A 15,527-nucleotide genomic window follows, 5' to 3' on the forward strand; every position below is an offset into this window, starting at 1 on the left:
GTTATAAAATCGCTTTAAAGGACAATTGCAAAAGGTGGAACACAAAAAATAAAGAAAAATTAATATAAAGGAAATTTCTCAATAACTATTTATTCTGTTTTCATCTTTGTTAGGAAAACCGAACTCGAATTTAAAGAAAAATTTTGCTAAAGGTAAGAATAAAGTTTTTTTTTCCCCTATTGGAATTTCCCAATGAAACGCAATTGTTGTCGTCGGTCTTTAGCGTTGTCTAATGGGAAGTTTTTGTAAGGGGTGGCTTTCTCATTAGAACATTCCATACCTTTTTCTTCTTTTTTTCCCACCAAATTCCAGCAATACTTTGACCCAATTTCTATTTACTTTGTCAAATTCGAAATCGTTCCTTTTCCTACACTAATAAGCGTGCAACAAAAGAAAAATTTCACATGAGTATATACATGCAATCAAGTCTATTAGACGATACCGAAGATTCTAACCACCACTGCGAACTGGAGAAAATCAAAATTTCTATGAAATTCTATTAACTTAATCCTTCTTCAATGCTAGATTATGCGATAATTTATCCAACTATTGATTAGAATAATATATCAAGCATTTAATTAGTGTTAGAATTTTCAAAGCCGCACCAAGTTCAATCTAGGTTAATGGATGTTGAAAATATCTTTCGTTAGTGCGAGACGCGTTGTCCGTTTACCAGCAAGACGAGGATACTTTCATGCGAAAGTACGCATTTAGATTTTGCTGATATAGGATCCCAACGAAGCCAATACCCATTACAGTTTATTCGTAACTATCGTCTACCGAGCTACTATTTTGACATAGAGGTGTCTCAGGTTTTTCATTCTAATGCCTTATTGGCAAAAAGTACAAAGTACTTAGACTGATTTTATGTCTTTCATCACAGTTTCAAGTATTCTTTGAAGGAGGCGATTGTAGTTATCGGAGAACAGCGTGCAAATGCTTTTATCAGCACTAATTTTGGCGTAGAGGCGCCGTAGTTTCGTTGGCATTGGAATATTGCGAAGTATTTACATCTGATATCTGAGAAAGAAACGTAATTGATAAATTTCGAGAAATAATTTGGCGTAAAAACGCCATAAGGAGAATAATGCCCGCACTTCATTAACATGGACTAATTGCACACTGCTTTTACGCCGGTTCAATTTTTGTCCTACAAATTTCGGCAATTCGGTAATTTGCGTACGCGGATGAACGTAATAATTGAAGAATGCAGCACATATAAAACAACTGCATGAATAACCGAGTAGGTAAGAGGCGCGATTACCAAGTTCTGGCTCGCGCGTTCAAATCTCAATGCAGTAGAGTCAATTTAGATCGTAATTACTGTGAGCGCAGTTGATAAAGGCATAACACTTACCGTTAGTGCACACAATCGCTTTGCTACGGCCGCTTCCCTATTTGTTTCCTTTTTCAGAGTGTCACCGATTGGTCACCTAATAAAAAAAAATAGCAATAATAACCCACTTGTTGTAGAGATTGTTTTTAACTCTTCTCGGTTTAATGATTTAACTTTTACGCTGATTCAATTTTTGCCTAAAGCCTAAGAAAGGCGGATAATCGGTAAATAAAAATCGTTTCGAAGATTTTTTCGTATTCTCCTTAATCCTTCGTCGCAGGTAGGCATAAAAATATTATAAAGCGTCTGTTAACTCAATTTTTTTTATAATGAAATTTCCAATCGTTAGCTTATTGAAGAGATATATACAACAACCTCAGTAGTATGCTGTTCTATATTTACATCGAACTCTTTTTAACTCCATTTAATTCATTCGCTTTGCTATACTAGGTCGTGGAAAAAGAAATCCATTATCTTTTCGATAAATGGTTGCAGTGACCGAAATCCCGCAGAGTACCTATGCTCATTGGAAAGGCGACATTTCTCACTAAAAAAAATGTTGCCTTGTTTTTTATTTGGTCCGTTCAGTTGTGTATTACAGGATGTTAAAAATGGAAGTCAACAAAAAGAAAGTTCGGTACATATTACAGTTTTTCTTTGATAAACGCAAAAAATGCAAGCCCGGCGGCTGAAATTGTGAACGGTGTTTATGGTTCCGAAACTGTCACAGCCAATTACACTCAATTTTGGTTTCGTCGATTCCATCCAGGTATTTTTTATGTTAAAGACGCACTTCGTTCGTGTACGCTCGTCGTCGAGCTAAAGATCGACCATGGAATAGTTTTAAACCTTTTGCCCAAAACTACACCACATCAAATAACACAAAAAAACATGATGGATCGAGTTTCCACCACGAATCATTGGCAAAAGAGGTTGAAATAAACCCATTTCATGAACGGATTGTGACTGTTGCTAAGGAATAGGTCACATAAGACAACATAGTGCGAAAAAGTTCGTGAGCAAGGCGCGGTAAAGCATCTGGTTTGACGGCCAGGAAGGTTCTGCCATGGGTTTGATAGGGCTGAAAAGAAGTCATTATTAAATTCGCATCTCTACTGTCAACAACTGGACCGTCTGAAGCTAGCGTTGAGCCAACAACGGCCAGCATTAGCCAACAGGGGAGGTATTGTGTTTCGTAAGGATCACATACTACGCGTGATAGTGACTCGGAAGTGGTGATGCGTCCAACATACAATCCGCACCTAGCACCATGCGATTGCCATGTTTTTCTGGCATAGCAAATCTTCCTTAGTGATAAGAAATTGGCATCAAGAGAAGACTGTAAAAATCGATTACTAGGGACCAAGACTTCTAGGATAGAGGCCTTATGAATCTACCTTTAAAATGACATCAAATTATGGAGCAAAACAGCGCATATTTGACCTAAATTCATAATCCCAAACATATTAAATAAAATCGTGAACGTCACGTAAAAATAATGTTTTTCCTTGTCCTCAACGTTATATAAATTTATGTTTAGAAATCATTGTGTTACTATTTGAATTTAACATAAGCTTCTTATACACTCTTAACATAAGCTCTTATATAGCTAACCTCCTCTGAGTGAGTGGTCATGTATACACCAAAAAGAGCGTTGCTTTAAAGCTATGTTTGGAAAGATTATGAAAGTTGTGATTATAACTTCTATCGAAAAGTTTTCTGGCTTTAATCAGCGTTATATTACACTGTCTTATATGTCTTTCTAAAAGATGCTTGTGAAGAATATTATTTAAATTGTATTCATTGCTTTATATTAAAAAAACCGTTCAAATAGAACAAGGTAAATGGCCACAGTCAGGATGAACGGCACTTAAGTGCCACACACAACATCAGCTAATAGAAATTTTCAGCTAAATTAGTATGAAAACTTTGGCCCGGTTGGAACAATTTTTTGATTCCCTTCTTATATAACGAAAACAGAAATTCGAAAGACGAAAACATCTCATTTTCAATACTCCATGGTGAAAATCACAGCATAATAGTAATTTTAATTAACTGCACCAAATTTCTGTGATCGCAGCCTGTTTTTAATCGTTTATAGCGCAGAAAAGTTTACATTTTGATTTGTTATGATAAAAAATAACCCATAACAATAATTTAAATTAAAAAAAGGTCTTGCGCCAATTTTGAATCACCCACGCCTATCTTTTGGATTTCATCCTATTTTTGGATTTCATCCGATTTTCCCAAAAATTTATAATTTATAGAGCAGAAAAGTCATAGTTTTAATATGTTACAATGAAACTTAACCCATAATAATAATTTAAGATAAAAACAATTCACTGTCCCCAATTTGGACCAGCCACGTCTATTTTTGGATCCTACCGTGTATAAGGACGTTTACAAAAAAAATTTTTTTAGGACAGAAAAGTATAAGTTCTAATATTTTAATTTGAACATGTTATGATGAAAGTTGATCTATAATAGTAATTTGATATAAGAATTAGCTGTCTAAAATTTGGGCGACGTACGCCTACATTTGCTCTCTCCCCTATATAAAGATTCGGGCGAAAATTTTTGTTTTTTAGGGCAGAAAAGTCCAACAGTAGTTGGATATATAAATTAACTATGCTAAAATCTGAATAGGAACCATAATTTATGAAATTCTTAAGAGAGAGAGGTAATCAGGATGCGCCATGTCTGGTGAATACGCGGGGTGTGTTCCCATTCGAGCTGCAACAGTGTATCTCTGAAAACAATTGCAACAAGTGGCCAAAATGGCATTTTCAGTCAAATCGTATGGTAGCCATTTTAGCCACTATTACTGGCCTTTCTGCAAAAATATGTCATTCGATTTCGATCAATTGACATCGGTAGACATCTGCAGTAACAGATTCCTTCCATTTTAGCAGCTCGTAGTACAATACACTTCACTGATCCCATCATAGCAGAACACAAATGTTCCACTTCGGTGTAGAGGTGGATGGCTCTCCTGGACTAGCCCATAACTTGAAATTGTCGTAGAAGGTCCACAATGGTCACAATGCATCACACACAACTCTTCTTTTTTTGTCCGGCAAGCAATAGAAACGCAACGTTCGAAGTTTTTTTGTGCTCTAGACCGTTCTTTCTCATTGACCTCACAATCACCCCTTTTAAACCGTTGAAACCAAAATCGACAATTGGGAGATGATGGAGCACCATTTCTATAAGCCCCTGAACGGGTTTAGTGGGCTTCGGCAGCAGACACCACCAAGCCAAACAAAAACGAAAATTAACGTCGAAAATGCAATTTTGAGGGTTACACAATTGGCTTTGACGTACACTGCATAAATCAATAATATTAGATGGAAAATTGTTATTTTATGTAGAGAAAGTGCGCAACCATCGAAATCAGCTATTATGTTCTCTGCTGTTTCCCAATTTTTGATCGTTTTCATCTGTAGGACTCGTTGATCAGAATTTTTGCGTGCGCCTAATATATAATAATACCAGGGTCAATAATTCTCAGATCTAAGTAAATTGCCTTCCGCAATTAGTCTGAAGCTTTCTAAAATATGCTGCAACCTCGGCAATAATTCCTTAGTTTGATAAAAATCGTTTTCCTAGAGCTTCCTTTTGGAATTTGTAGTTCGATAATTGCCACTGAGAAGGAGATCTAGATAATTCAGTGAGAGTGGCGCCAATTAAAATTTCAATTCATGCCATTTTGGAGCAATCGACGATGTATTTGGTTCACTGGGAGTAAACGCATTCATCTGTAAAGCATCATTCTCATGTCTAAACATTGATGTAAAATATATATAGTAGTTCCTTTATTATCTCGGCTTAACTTTTAAATTATCAAGATTTATTTTTAGGTTTTTTTTTTTAACCTTTTTGGTGTAATCCCCTCTACAGTGCCACTTTTTAAAATAGTATAGATTTTTTTTTAAAAGCAACCATGTCCTGTCGTTCATCAAAATTACTGACCAAAGTCATTGGCTTTACTACGAAAACATTCAGTGGCACCTCTCAAACGTAGGAATTCTCTAAAACGTAACAGATTTTTGATATTCTTTAATTCGTACTCTTGGATTTTTTAATTTAGTCACGATTATCATCTGTAAATTTTTTTATCTTTATTTAATATACTTTGCCTCCATTGCTGCGAATTTTACACACACAATTCTTTAATGTCTGTTATTAAAAAATGCGCAAATATTTATGTTTGTATTTGTTTTTCGGATAATGGAGTGTAATGAGTCACGCATCATAAAAACTTTTAAGAAAATTTGACCTTGTTTGTTGCTTTTAGTTGAAAGTTAATAATAACCATTGCAGCAGGCGTTTTAGATTAGTAAAATGTTTGTAACATGGATCTGCCCAATGAACAATGGTTTTTGTAGGCTATTATTTCTCTTCCAAAATTTCGATTATAGCCCTCTGTCGGTAAAAGGCCCTGCGGAAATTGTTAAGGATTTATCCAAGAAAAGCTATTATATTTGTTTTACAATACGCCGAAGTTTGGATACTTCACTTTCCCTACGCTCACTTAAAATAAAGGATTTGAAACTCCTTTCCATTCATTGTAATTTTCAGATCCATCTACTCTACTCTCTTAAGCATATTAAAATATCTGAGGCACTATGTATAGAAAACATTTTATTTAATCTGCTCTTCGCTTAAGACGGTTATAAAGAAAAGTCGACGGCAACTCACAAATTTTCCATGAAAGTCACACTTCCTCGCTTCTTTGCTGGCTAAAATGTTGGGTATCCCAAGGTGGGGTCTTGTCAGTCTGACAGGGTTTTCTTTATGGTTTATTCAAAAAAGATTTTTTTATATGTCTTCGATTTCATACTCTAGCGAAACCGTAAAGTAGTTACCAGCATTTGGTAATTTTTTTTTTTTTATATTAGATTATTATAATCTACATAATGGTAAAGATGGTATTTAGAGGATTTTGAACGCGTAAAATAATTTTAATGTTTACACAACACGACAAATTATTCTATCATTAGAGGTTAAACGATTAACTTATAATAGAGTGGAATTCGGTTTAATTTTATATGAAGTTGTTAACAATTTTCAATTTTTAGTACAAATTTTTAAAGTTTTTTTAAATTTTCAAATTTAATTTGCTTTAAAGTCTTATAACCACTTCTAACAGATATTACACATTAGCTAAATTAAAACTCGGTTATTGCCTTATGAGCAATTCGTTTGAATGCAACACATAATAAAACCATAATTTTTTCATTCATTTGTCTCTTCTTGGAGCACATCGAAGTCATGCAAGTTACCGACGTAATAACATAATAAAACATGTTTCATGCAATTAAATCTATCACATTTTATCATGGGACATAATTTATTGGATGTGTTTGAGAGCTCTGCCGCTTATTTACGATTCTATATGTAAAAGCAATTTGTTATGAGAGAAAAAAATTGATCTGCATCAATCAAAGAATGGTTCATTGTGAAGACTGTTTAAAGTTTATGTAACAATTTTCACAAAACTCGGGCTTTTAGCCCAACTTGTTTCCGGTCATCTTGTTGAAATACTCTTACAAATTAACGTTTTCTGACATGTATCCTTTGCTCTAAGGAGATAGCGAATCGCAGTATACATCGTAAAGTTCGATATTTTTTAGAACATACCTATTGAAAACATTTTTCATTTCAGCACAGAATTAATAGATTGACAATGTAATTCTGATAACGCTTTGCAAACTTTATAGAATTTCTGAAACCTATTTTAGAATGATTTAGACTCCAGAATGAAATTTACATTTATCCTGTCTTGCTACGTACAAAAAGCACAAGGATAGTTTAACTGGTATTTCTAGTTTAATCGATCAGTCCGCATCAAAAATCGAACTACAAACTTTACTTATTTTATTCTTATATATGGGCAATCCTTATAGCGATCTATAAGACCTATTCTACTCGCTCAAGCTACTACATCTTTAACTTAAACCTTCTTATGGGACGATGTGAAATTTTCTCTAAATAGCTACTGTCTGATCTTGCAGATGCCCTCCCGTGCATTTGCGCGAAATCACAATCGCCTTAGAGAATCTGCACTCATCGATATCGACACCTGAAGCAACTATATTATTCATGAAATATCTGAAGGAATTACGTATGGAAAGCGAGTGATCAAGCGGAAATTACTCTAACGTCGCTCCAGTACTTTATCTGCTATACTCTCACATTTTTGTTTATACACTGTGCTTCAGATGCCAAGCTGATTTTTTCTGTACCCATTTCGATTATCGATTATAGCTCCAGTTTCACCATTATCAAGTTTTAAAACGTCATTGCATAATTTTTCATTATTCTTCCCTGTTCTAAAGCTCGGTCAAACTCTACTTAAGTCCGATTATGCTCGATCTATTGACCGTGCAGTTCTTTGCCACGACCGCTAAGAAAACATCACTTAATTTTGTTACGTGTTAAAATGTTATGCATGTCATTGAACAATTTTCACAAATTCAACAAATTTCATTCCAAATTCTAAAAGCTTTTCAGTTCATTTTACTTTGCTCGATTTTTTGTTCCTAGGGGCAATTGAATATATTTAATATTTAGACAAATGCAATTAGATGCATTCCTTATATACACATATCCTTTAAATAATTATACAGTTTTCTATATAAATATTATTCAATAATGCCTAGAGGGATAAAGTTGCACCGTAATATGTGTGTCAATATGCTACTACACACATAGCTTGTAATTTAAAACAATTTCTTAGGGCAGTTAATTGATATAATTGAGCTATCCATCTAACTGCGTAATCATTAAGCCTTTAACACTTATATAAGTATGCACATTTAAGTTTTGTTAAAAATTTTCAATAATAAAACAATAAAAGGAAACCACAACAACAACCAATTAAGGTATTAAAGAAAAATATGAGCAATTATGGTAACGTGTTCATCTTAAGACGAAACCTCTATAAAAAGTTTTGATATCCCTTACGGATCATAAATTTATTGGACTGTTTAAAAAGTATTGAGGTTTGAAGAGGTAGAATTTGATAGGTTAATCTCATTGATTCAATTCATACCCATATGCTTTGACATAGCAGACGTTGCATACGATTTTTCATTTAACTTCCACGTACATCCATAGACCCTCTTCTTAGCACCTTTTCCACGTGCCCGCCTGCTATTTTCGGCAAGCTAAAATGGTGTTTATGTACTCCAAAAACGAATAAATTCTTGATCAGAGTAAGTTTCCATCTCTAATTAGAAATAGTCTACGTTCCTGGCATCTACGGTTGTTTGGCTCACAAGTGCTAAAATTATGAGAAGTGAATCGCAGATGATGTCTGACAATGGGCCAGCGACCGATTACTCTTCTCTTTACTGTTCCTCTTGTCTAACGTCAGATCGCAAAATTTTCAACAGGACTTATATTGGCTTGCCGGGATAGTACATTAGCATTACCTCAGAGATCGAAAGTATATTTAACTGGCAGATTGTTGGCAGATTTCGAGATGTTAAAATTTCAGAAGAAAATTTCGTTACTTCAAAAGGACACAGCATCTACGAAAAAAACCTGAGTTTTGTCCCAAACTTATTGAAAATTTTCATCACCATAATGCTATAATCGGTTGTTACGCCCCTGTGCGCTTTTGTTAATCACAACTCCAATGAAACAGATGAGAAAATTATATTCGACTGTGACCGAATCTTTTGTAAAGCAAAAAGCGTTGTGGATGCTATAAGCGTGGCCGCTTCTTTCGTTTTTGTGAATTTTTAAAGAATAATTTATAAATGTTCAGCAAAAACGCGCTTTCTTGCTTTTAAAAACAAATGTGTGCCCAGTTCACGTTAAACTGGGGACGCATCTTTTGACCTGACTTATCAGACTTATTTTCAATACCAACCTAATGCAACAGTTTCCAATGTTTTTACGAAATTTTAAGTCGATATCTTAATTTTTGCCGTCGAAAATGTGTTTACGTATAGACAAGGCAGAGGGACAGGCAAACATGCCAAGATCGATCCAAGATTTGATACTGAACAGTAACATATGTATGTCTTATGAAGTTTTTGAAGCTGCTTTCTGAATGTTACAAACGTTTTGCCTAAATGAATGTATCCACTTACGTCGATGGTGGGTGTAAAAATTTTTCTCGAGAATGTGAATATAATAACATTAACCAAAGCAAACAAAGGTAAGTGGGAGGCAATATAAATAGAATTAATGGAATAAAATCCTTGAAACTTATTACACATCTCCTTCAAGTCATTGATTGCCATTGCCTGCAATCGTCATAAAATTAATGTTTAGACGGTTACAATACATGTAAATATTTATAAATGATGTAAATAACGTTAAGTCCGTTTGTAAGAACCTTGAAATTTTTAAATTGAGAACAACACAATAACCATAAAATTCAGCTACTAAATAGTTTCATTTGGTTCGTCTTCCTTTTACATATAATTTTAGCATTTTTCACAGTCACTTAAACAATCGCTGTAAATTTGGATATTGTCCAAGGTTTCGCATTTGTAGTAAATAGATAATGGCTAATAGTGGCCATTGGTCTAGCGGTAGCGGTTCATCATCATCAACCACGCAAAGTAGGGATTTATCAACTGCCCCAGCACCATCAGTTGGTAGCGGTGGTGGAACGCAAGAGGAACGATTAGCGGTAAGGGATGGAATTAGTTTTTATTTACTTTTGTTTTCAAATAACTAATTCATTATGGTTTTACTGTTATTCCTTTATTTTTCTTATTTGTTTATTATACACTTTCAGGTAGTTGTACGCGTACGACCTTCATTTGAGAATGCCGAACGTTGCATTGACGTAATTTCGGCAAATTCTCTGCTGTTCGATGATGGTGGTAGAGGACGAGCAAGAAAATATTCTTATGATCATGTATTTAAAGAAAACGATAGCCAGGTATTTATCAAAACGCATTCCTTTTTGTTAATGCAAAATGTGAAAAGTACAGCATATTTCTTGCTCTTTATGCTTATGCCAGGAAACTTTCGTTCAATTCTAGAAGTTACGCGTGGGTTAATTTGACGTTTACAACTCTTCAGCTATAAAGGGATTGTTAAAGAATATACAGAACTCTAAGGCCTTTTCATGACTTTTGCTTGTACGAACGAACCTTTAAATACCTGTAATTCTATATTCTATAATCGGCTTTCTCCCATGTGATCTAGTTTTCGATTTATCAGTGACATACACCTATTTCCACTAAAATGTGTCAACTTGATGCAAGCCTTTTGTGAAACCATCAAAGAAGTTGAAATTTGTTATAACCATTGCCTGACGGATTAATAAACCAATTTTAAAATCTGGACGCGATCTATCCTCGTCCACATTGGATGGGGAAGTGAGACAATTTGTTCAAATATTTTTATATAATTCTTGATCCCCTGAATATTATTTCAAAAAATGATTATTATTCCAAGAATATTACTCCATAACATACAGGATAAATGTCAGAACCATCTGTAAGATTGTTGCAAAAATTATCCCAACACGTTTACTTAGATATTCATAACTAAATATTACATCTTACTTCCAATTTATTTCCATTTTTTTTACAGTTGGGTGAAGAATTTGATATAAAAATGCGAATTCCACAAAAATTATAAATTAAATTAACCTATTTTGCTAGCAATGTAAATAATAAAACTAAAACACTGACTGCTCGAAAGAATATCGTGAAAGATATTAAAAATTGAATTTTCACCACTACGACGACTATACGGACGTATATTCTTATCCCCATCACCGAAGGATGAGTGGTGTATCCATTTTGTCAAAACATTTGCAACATCCAGAAGGAAGCTTCAGATACCCCGCAAAGTATATATCCTCCTTGAGCTCCTCGATGATTATCAAATTCTCAATCAATTTAAGTATGTCCATCTGCCCGTCTGTTCTCCAGGTCGCAAAAATGAAGCTATCAATTTCAAAATTTTTCAAAAACATTGAAAGTTCTGGCTGGTAGGCTACTATTAAAATTCGGCCAAATCGATCGAAAAAAACGTTCACAACGTAAACTGAAAAACCCGTTTTTCAAAATTAATAAAAAATTGGTTTCTCGCTCAGCACTCATAAACTATAGCAGGTAGATGTGCAAAAACTTGAACGTATATTGTATGGGCGTTCTTGTGGAAACTTTATATTTTGTTATATTGTTATATTGTATAAAATTTAATTTTTTTTTCAATACCTTCATAATTCGCAGAAACAGCCTTCAAATTCCCCATAAAATATATAAATTCTTGGCCAGTTTCAATTTTGGAATATACCTAAGCATGTCCGTCTGCCACACTGTGCAGTATTTGTGGTAAACATTCTCCCGTTCGCGAAAACGAAGATATTGCCTACGAATTTGCAAAATAACTTGGAAGTGATCTAAACTTAACAATATATTCAATCGAATGAAGCAGGCGTTCAGGATATGCTTCCAGTGAGTAGCGGACTAAGTAAAAGCCTACCAAATCTGCGCTCGTAGTCGTTCGGTATCGGCAAAGACATAATGTTTAGCAATTGGGCATACGTGTAATAGGTTGGGACCACTTACCTACCTCTTTCTCTGTACTCATTTCTTGCCGGCCGTCACCATATTACATATATAAGAGGCATCCCTTGAACGATTTGACATATAATAAAAAAAAAATTCTTGCCTGTAGACTGTAAGCGGAGGGAAATTGACTTTGTTGACCATTTAAAATTTTATGCAAGTTGGCTTCCGATATAGAAACTCTATTAAAAAAATTCTTATAAATAATGAAACCAAGCTATTCAGAATGCTATCAAACAAATGTCAATCAAATTAAAAAAAAAAGAAACCTAATAAACACTAAAATATTAAAATATGTATATACAGGAATTGGTTTACAGAACAACTACAGCTCCTTTGGTCAAGGACGTTCTCAAAGGTTATAATGCTGCCGTTTTTGCGTACGGAGCCACTGGATCTGGTAAAACGCACACCATGTTAGGGCCTTATCGCAAAAAGGGCTTAGATAGAGCTGAAGGTATTGTCTACGAAACAGATGCTAATGTAAATGAAAATGGATTAATGGTAAGAGCTATTGAAGATATATTTCAGCATATCGAAATGGCTGAAGAGCCAAACATGTGTAAGGTTAGTTTAACGAATTTAGTTACCTACGAATTAAATAATTCATAAAATTTTTTTTTTAGGTCTCAATCTCTTATTTGGAAATATATAATGAATTAATTAGAGACCTTTTAAATCCTGGCGGACCTTTAGAATTAAGAGAAGATAATCGAGGTCAACGAATTACTGTCGCTGGTTTATCGGAAATACCCGCTGGAAGTCGTCAAGACGTCGTATCGCTGCTAATAAAAGGTAATAAGGCTCGCACTATGGAACCGACCGCAGCCAATCAGACCTCGTCTAGAAGTCATGCGTTGCTCGGTATTACTGTTCACACTAAATCACCGTTAGGCATTAAGCAGGGTAAATTATTTCTAACGGACCTGGCCGGTTCTGAACGAGCAAAAAAGACTAAAAATCGTGGCAAACGCCTGCAAGAAGGTGCCCACATCAATCGTTCCCTATTGGCTTTGGGCAATTGCATTAACGCCTTGTCGGGTGGTGCACGTTACGTGAACTATCGTGATTCAAAACTGACGCGGCTCTTGAAGGAGGCACTTAGCGGTAAATGTAAAACCGTAATGATTGCTCACGTTGCACCTGAGAGTAAGCATCGCGATGAAACTAAAAACACTTTAGTCTACGCTGACAGGGCGAATAGTATTACGACAAGGCTTCAGAATTCCGTTTATATCGACGAAATAGAGAGTTTCCCCACTAAGCATTATCAACATTTAGTATCAGAATTAAGAGAAGAAGTAACGCGGTTACGTAATAAAATGTTAACAGATCGTCCTCGTAATGGAACAGAAGTTAAGAGCGTTGTAGCCACTAGCAACGCGCATAAAGAAGATGAGAAACGCACAGCTGAATTAAGATATCTGCGAGAACAAATAGTATTGACTTTTAAGCAACAGATGAAATTAAGACGAAAATTATTAGAAGCAGAAAGTCATTTATTAGGTTTGGAATTGGATGGAGAAAGACAACATATGATAATATCTCATTGGCAAGGGCGCTTAGGTAAACTTTATGATTCTCCTAATGATGAAGGTAAATTTTTCATATGTAATAAAAACAGTTGAGATTTTTTTTTATTAACGATTCATGCACTCGTACGCTTAGATATCGAATCTGAGGGTTCGAGTGCTTTAAAAAATGCCTGGGGTGAACTTTCCGCCATTGAAAAGGAAACGCGGAGATATAAAGAGGTACGGGAGCGTACTGAGGATGAGTTAGAAATGTGCCGACAGAAAGGAGTGCAGTTGGAAGATGTAAGTGAATCTACTTTGAATCAATTGCTTTACGGTTTTGCAACCTCTTCTTGTTCAATAATAATGGCAGGAATTACCTGAACGCATAAGTAGTGACGAAGAACGTGAACTCTTGGCTTTGTTATGTCGGGTACATGAACTAGAAGCCGATAAAGTATCATTACAAGCCGAACGTTTAGCTAGGCAAGCTGAACTACGAAGAAGAGATCTGCAACTCTTACGAGCTGAACGTCAACGTCGACTTTGTGAAGGTTTGAATTCCCTGTCAATGACTTATCCATATAGTATAGCAGTAAACAATTTCTTTAACAGATATTATCAGTTCTCAAAGACGCTTAATTGAAGAGGGCAATGTCGAGTTACCAGACGAATTGCGCGAATTATATAGTTTATATCAACAAGAAATACATGCCAGTACTGTAACAGCCACAGTATCTTACGAAAGAAAACTACCACCCATCTATACGGCCGGGTAAGTAGGAAACGTTCGTTTCTTCTTCTATTATAGCTTCAAATTGAAAATGTTCGGGTTGCTCTTTCTTGTAGCTCCAATTCTCCTTGTTCTAGTTCAGGTTCAGATTGGTCACCTTCCTCACCATTGCCACCCATAAATGGACAAATGGCTAACCACGGAAAATTCATCGATAATCCAGATCGTCATATGGGCCAAGCAATTGTATACTCACGCTTACCAAAAATTCCTCCCTCAACCGCAATTGTCTCATCAAGAAGACCCACGCGTATGTCAGAACATAGCTATACTTAGAGATATCATTGCTCAAGCTCTCTCTTTAGATAGAAATTCAAATATTTATATAGTGCACGTTAGCTCAGGGATTTAAGAATGATTGTGCTTAGCACATGTTCATGATGACGTCATGAAGCATGCCATCTAACTATTCTGCATAATGAAAATAAAAAAGAAAATGCTCAAAAATACCTTTTCATTTCTTAATTGGCTATCCAGATACTATAGGGAAAGCCTCGATAAGTCCAGAAAAGGTTATTATATAAAGTAATCTTAAAAATATTATCTTACAAGAAATGGGACACAACTGCTATCAATTGATGTGAACAGTAGACTTTTAATATATAAGCGTATTTGAGATTCAATCTCGACGCACCTTGACGTAATTACTAGTATGTGCATGGCATCATATAACCACGCGAAGATTCTTTAATCTAAGGAAAGAAGATCAAATAAGAAATTTGTATATTGCATAAAGATTTTAAAATATTTTGATAATTATGGACGTGTCAATTCGATAAGTTATAAAAATATTAGCAAAGAATCTAATGTCAATATTTTCTAAAGAGTGGAATGGGAAGTTCTGCCACACCAACCGTATTTACTAGACAATGTGCTTCCTGATTACCAGTTTTCCGAGGTGGTATTAACGAAAATAACTGAAATAATATATTGTAAAGATAATTAGTGGTGGCTTTTAGTTGGGTGGGATCGTTATTACGTGGTATTTATGGTGTGACAGTATTTGAGCGACTGTGTTTTGGTGAACAGATGTATCCCTATTCTGCTCGGCTTCAGAACGCCAAGTCTTTCCATCTCATAGATTTGCCAATGAATCTCGGCATGAGACGGCCCATAAAACTTTAAGCTTGGGCGGATTGAACGCCTGTTATTTTTGTCAGCGAATTAGACGCTAAGTTGAATTGTTAATTAAAAGTGAGTTCTTTATTAAAAAGGTGCACTATTTCTGAACTAAATTATGCTTACCTTCACAAAAATGATAATTGTTTAAGTGCGACAAAAATTTTTTTTCTTTTCTTTTCTTTTTCTGTCGCACTTCAAAGTGGATGCAT

General features: G+C 35.0%; 1 protein-coding gene across 1 annotated transcript; it reads left to right on the forward strand.

The window, feature by feature from the left end:
• On the forward strand, nt 1-14,472 carry LOC119642530 (kinesin-like protein KIF19). Its single transcript, XM_038041680.1, has 9 exons — nt 1-152; nt 9,785-9,989; nt 10,098-10,244; nt 12,196-12,456; nt 12,516-13,485; nt 13,558-13,706; nt 13,777-13,957; nt 14,019-14,178; nt 14,253-14,472. The coding sequence occupies exons 2-9, from the start codon at nt 9,861-9,863 to the stop codon at nt 14,470-14,472; spliced, it is 2,217 nt and encodes a 738-aa protein (XP_037897608.1). The 5' UTR covers nt 1-152; nt 9,785-9,860.
• The last annotated feature ends 1,055 nt before the right edge of the window (nt 14,473-15,527 follow it).

The sequence above is a fragment of the Glossina fuscipes genome, unplaced genomic scaffold (genome assembly GCF_014805625.2).
Source record: "Glossina fuscipes isolate IAEA_lab_2018 unplaced genomic scaffold, Yale_Gfus_2 226, whole genome shotgun sequence".
Lineage (NCBI taxonomy): Eukaryota > Metazoa > Arthropoda > Insecta > Diptera > Glossinidae > Glossina > Glossina fuscipes.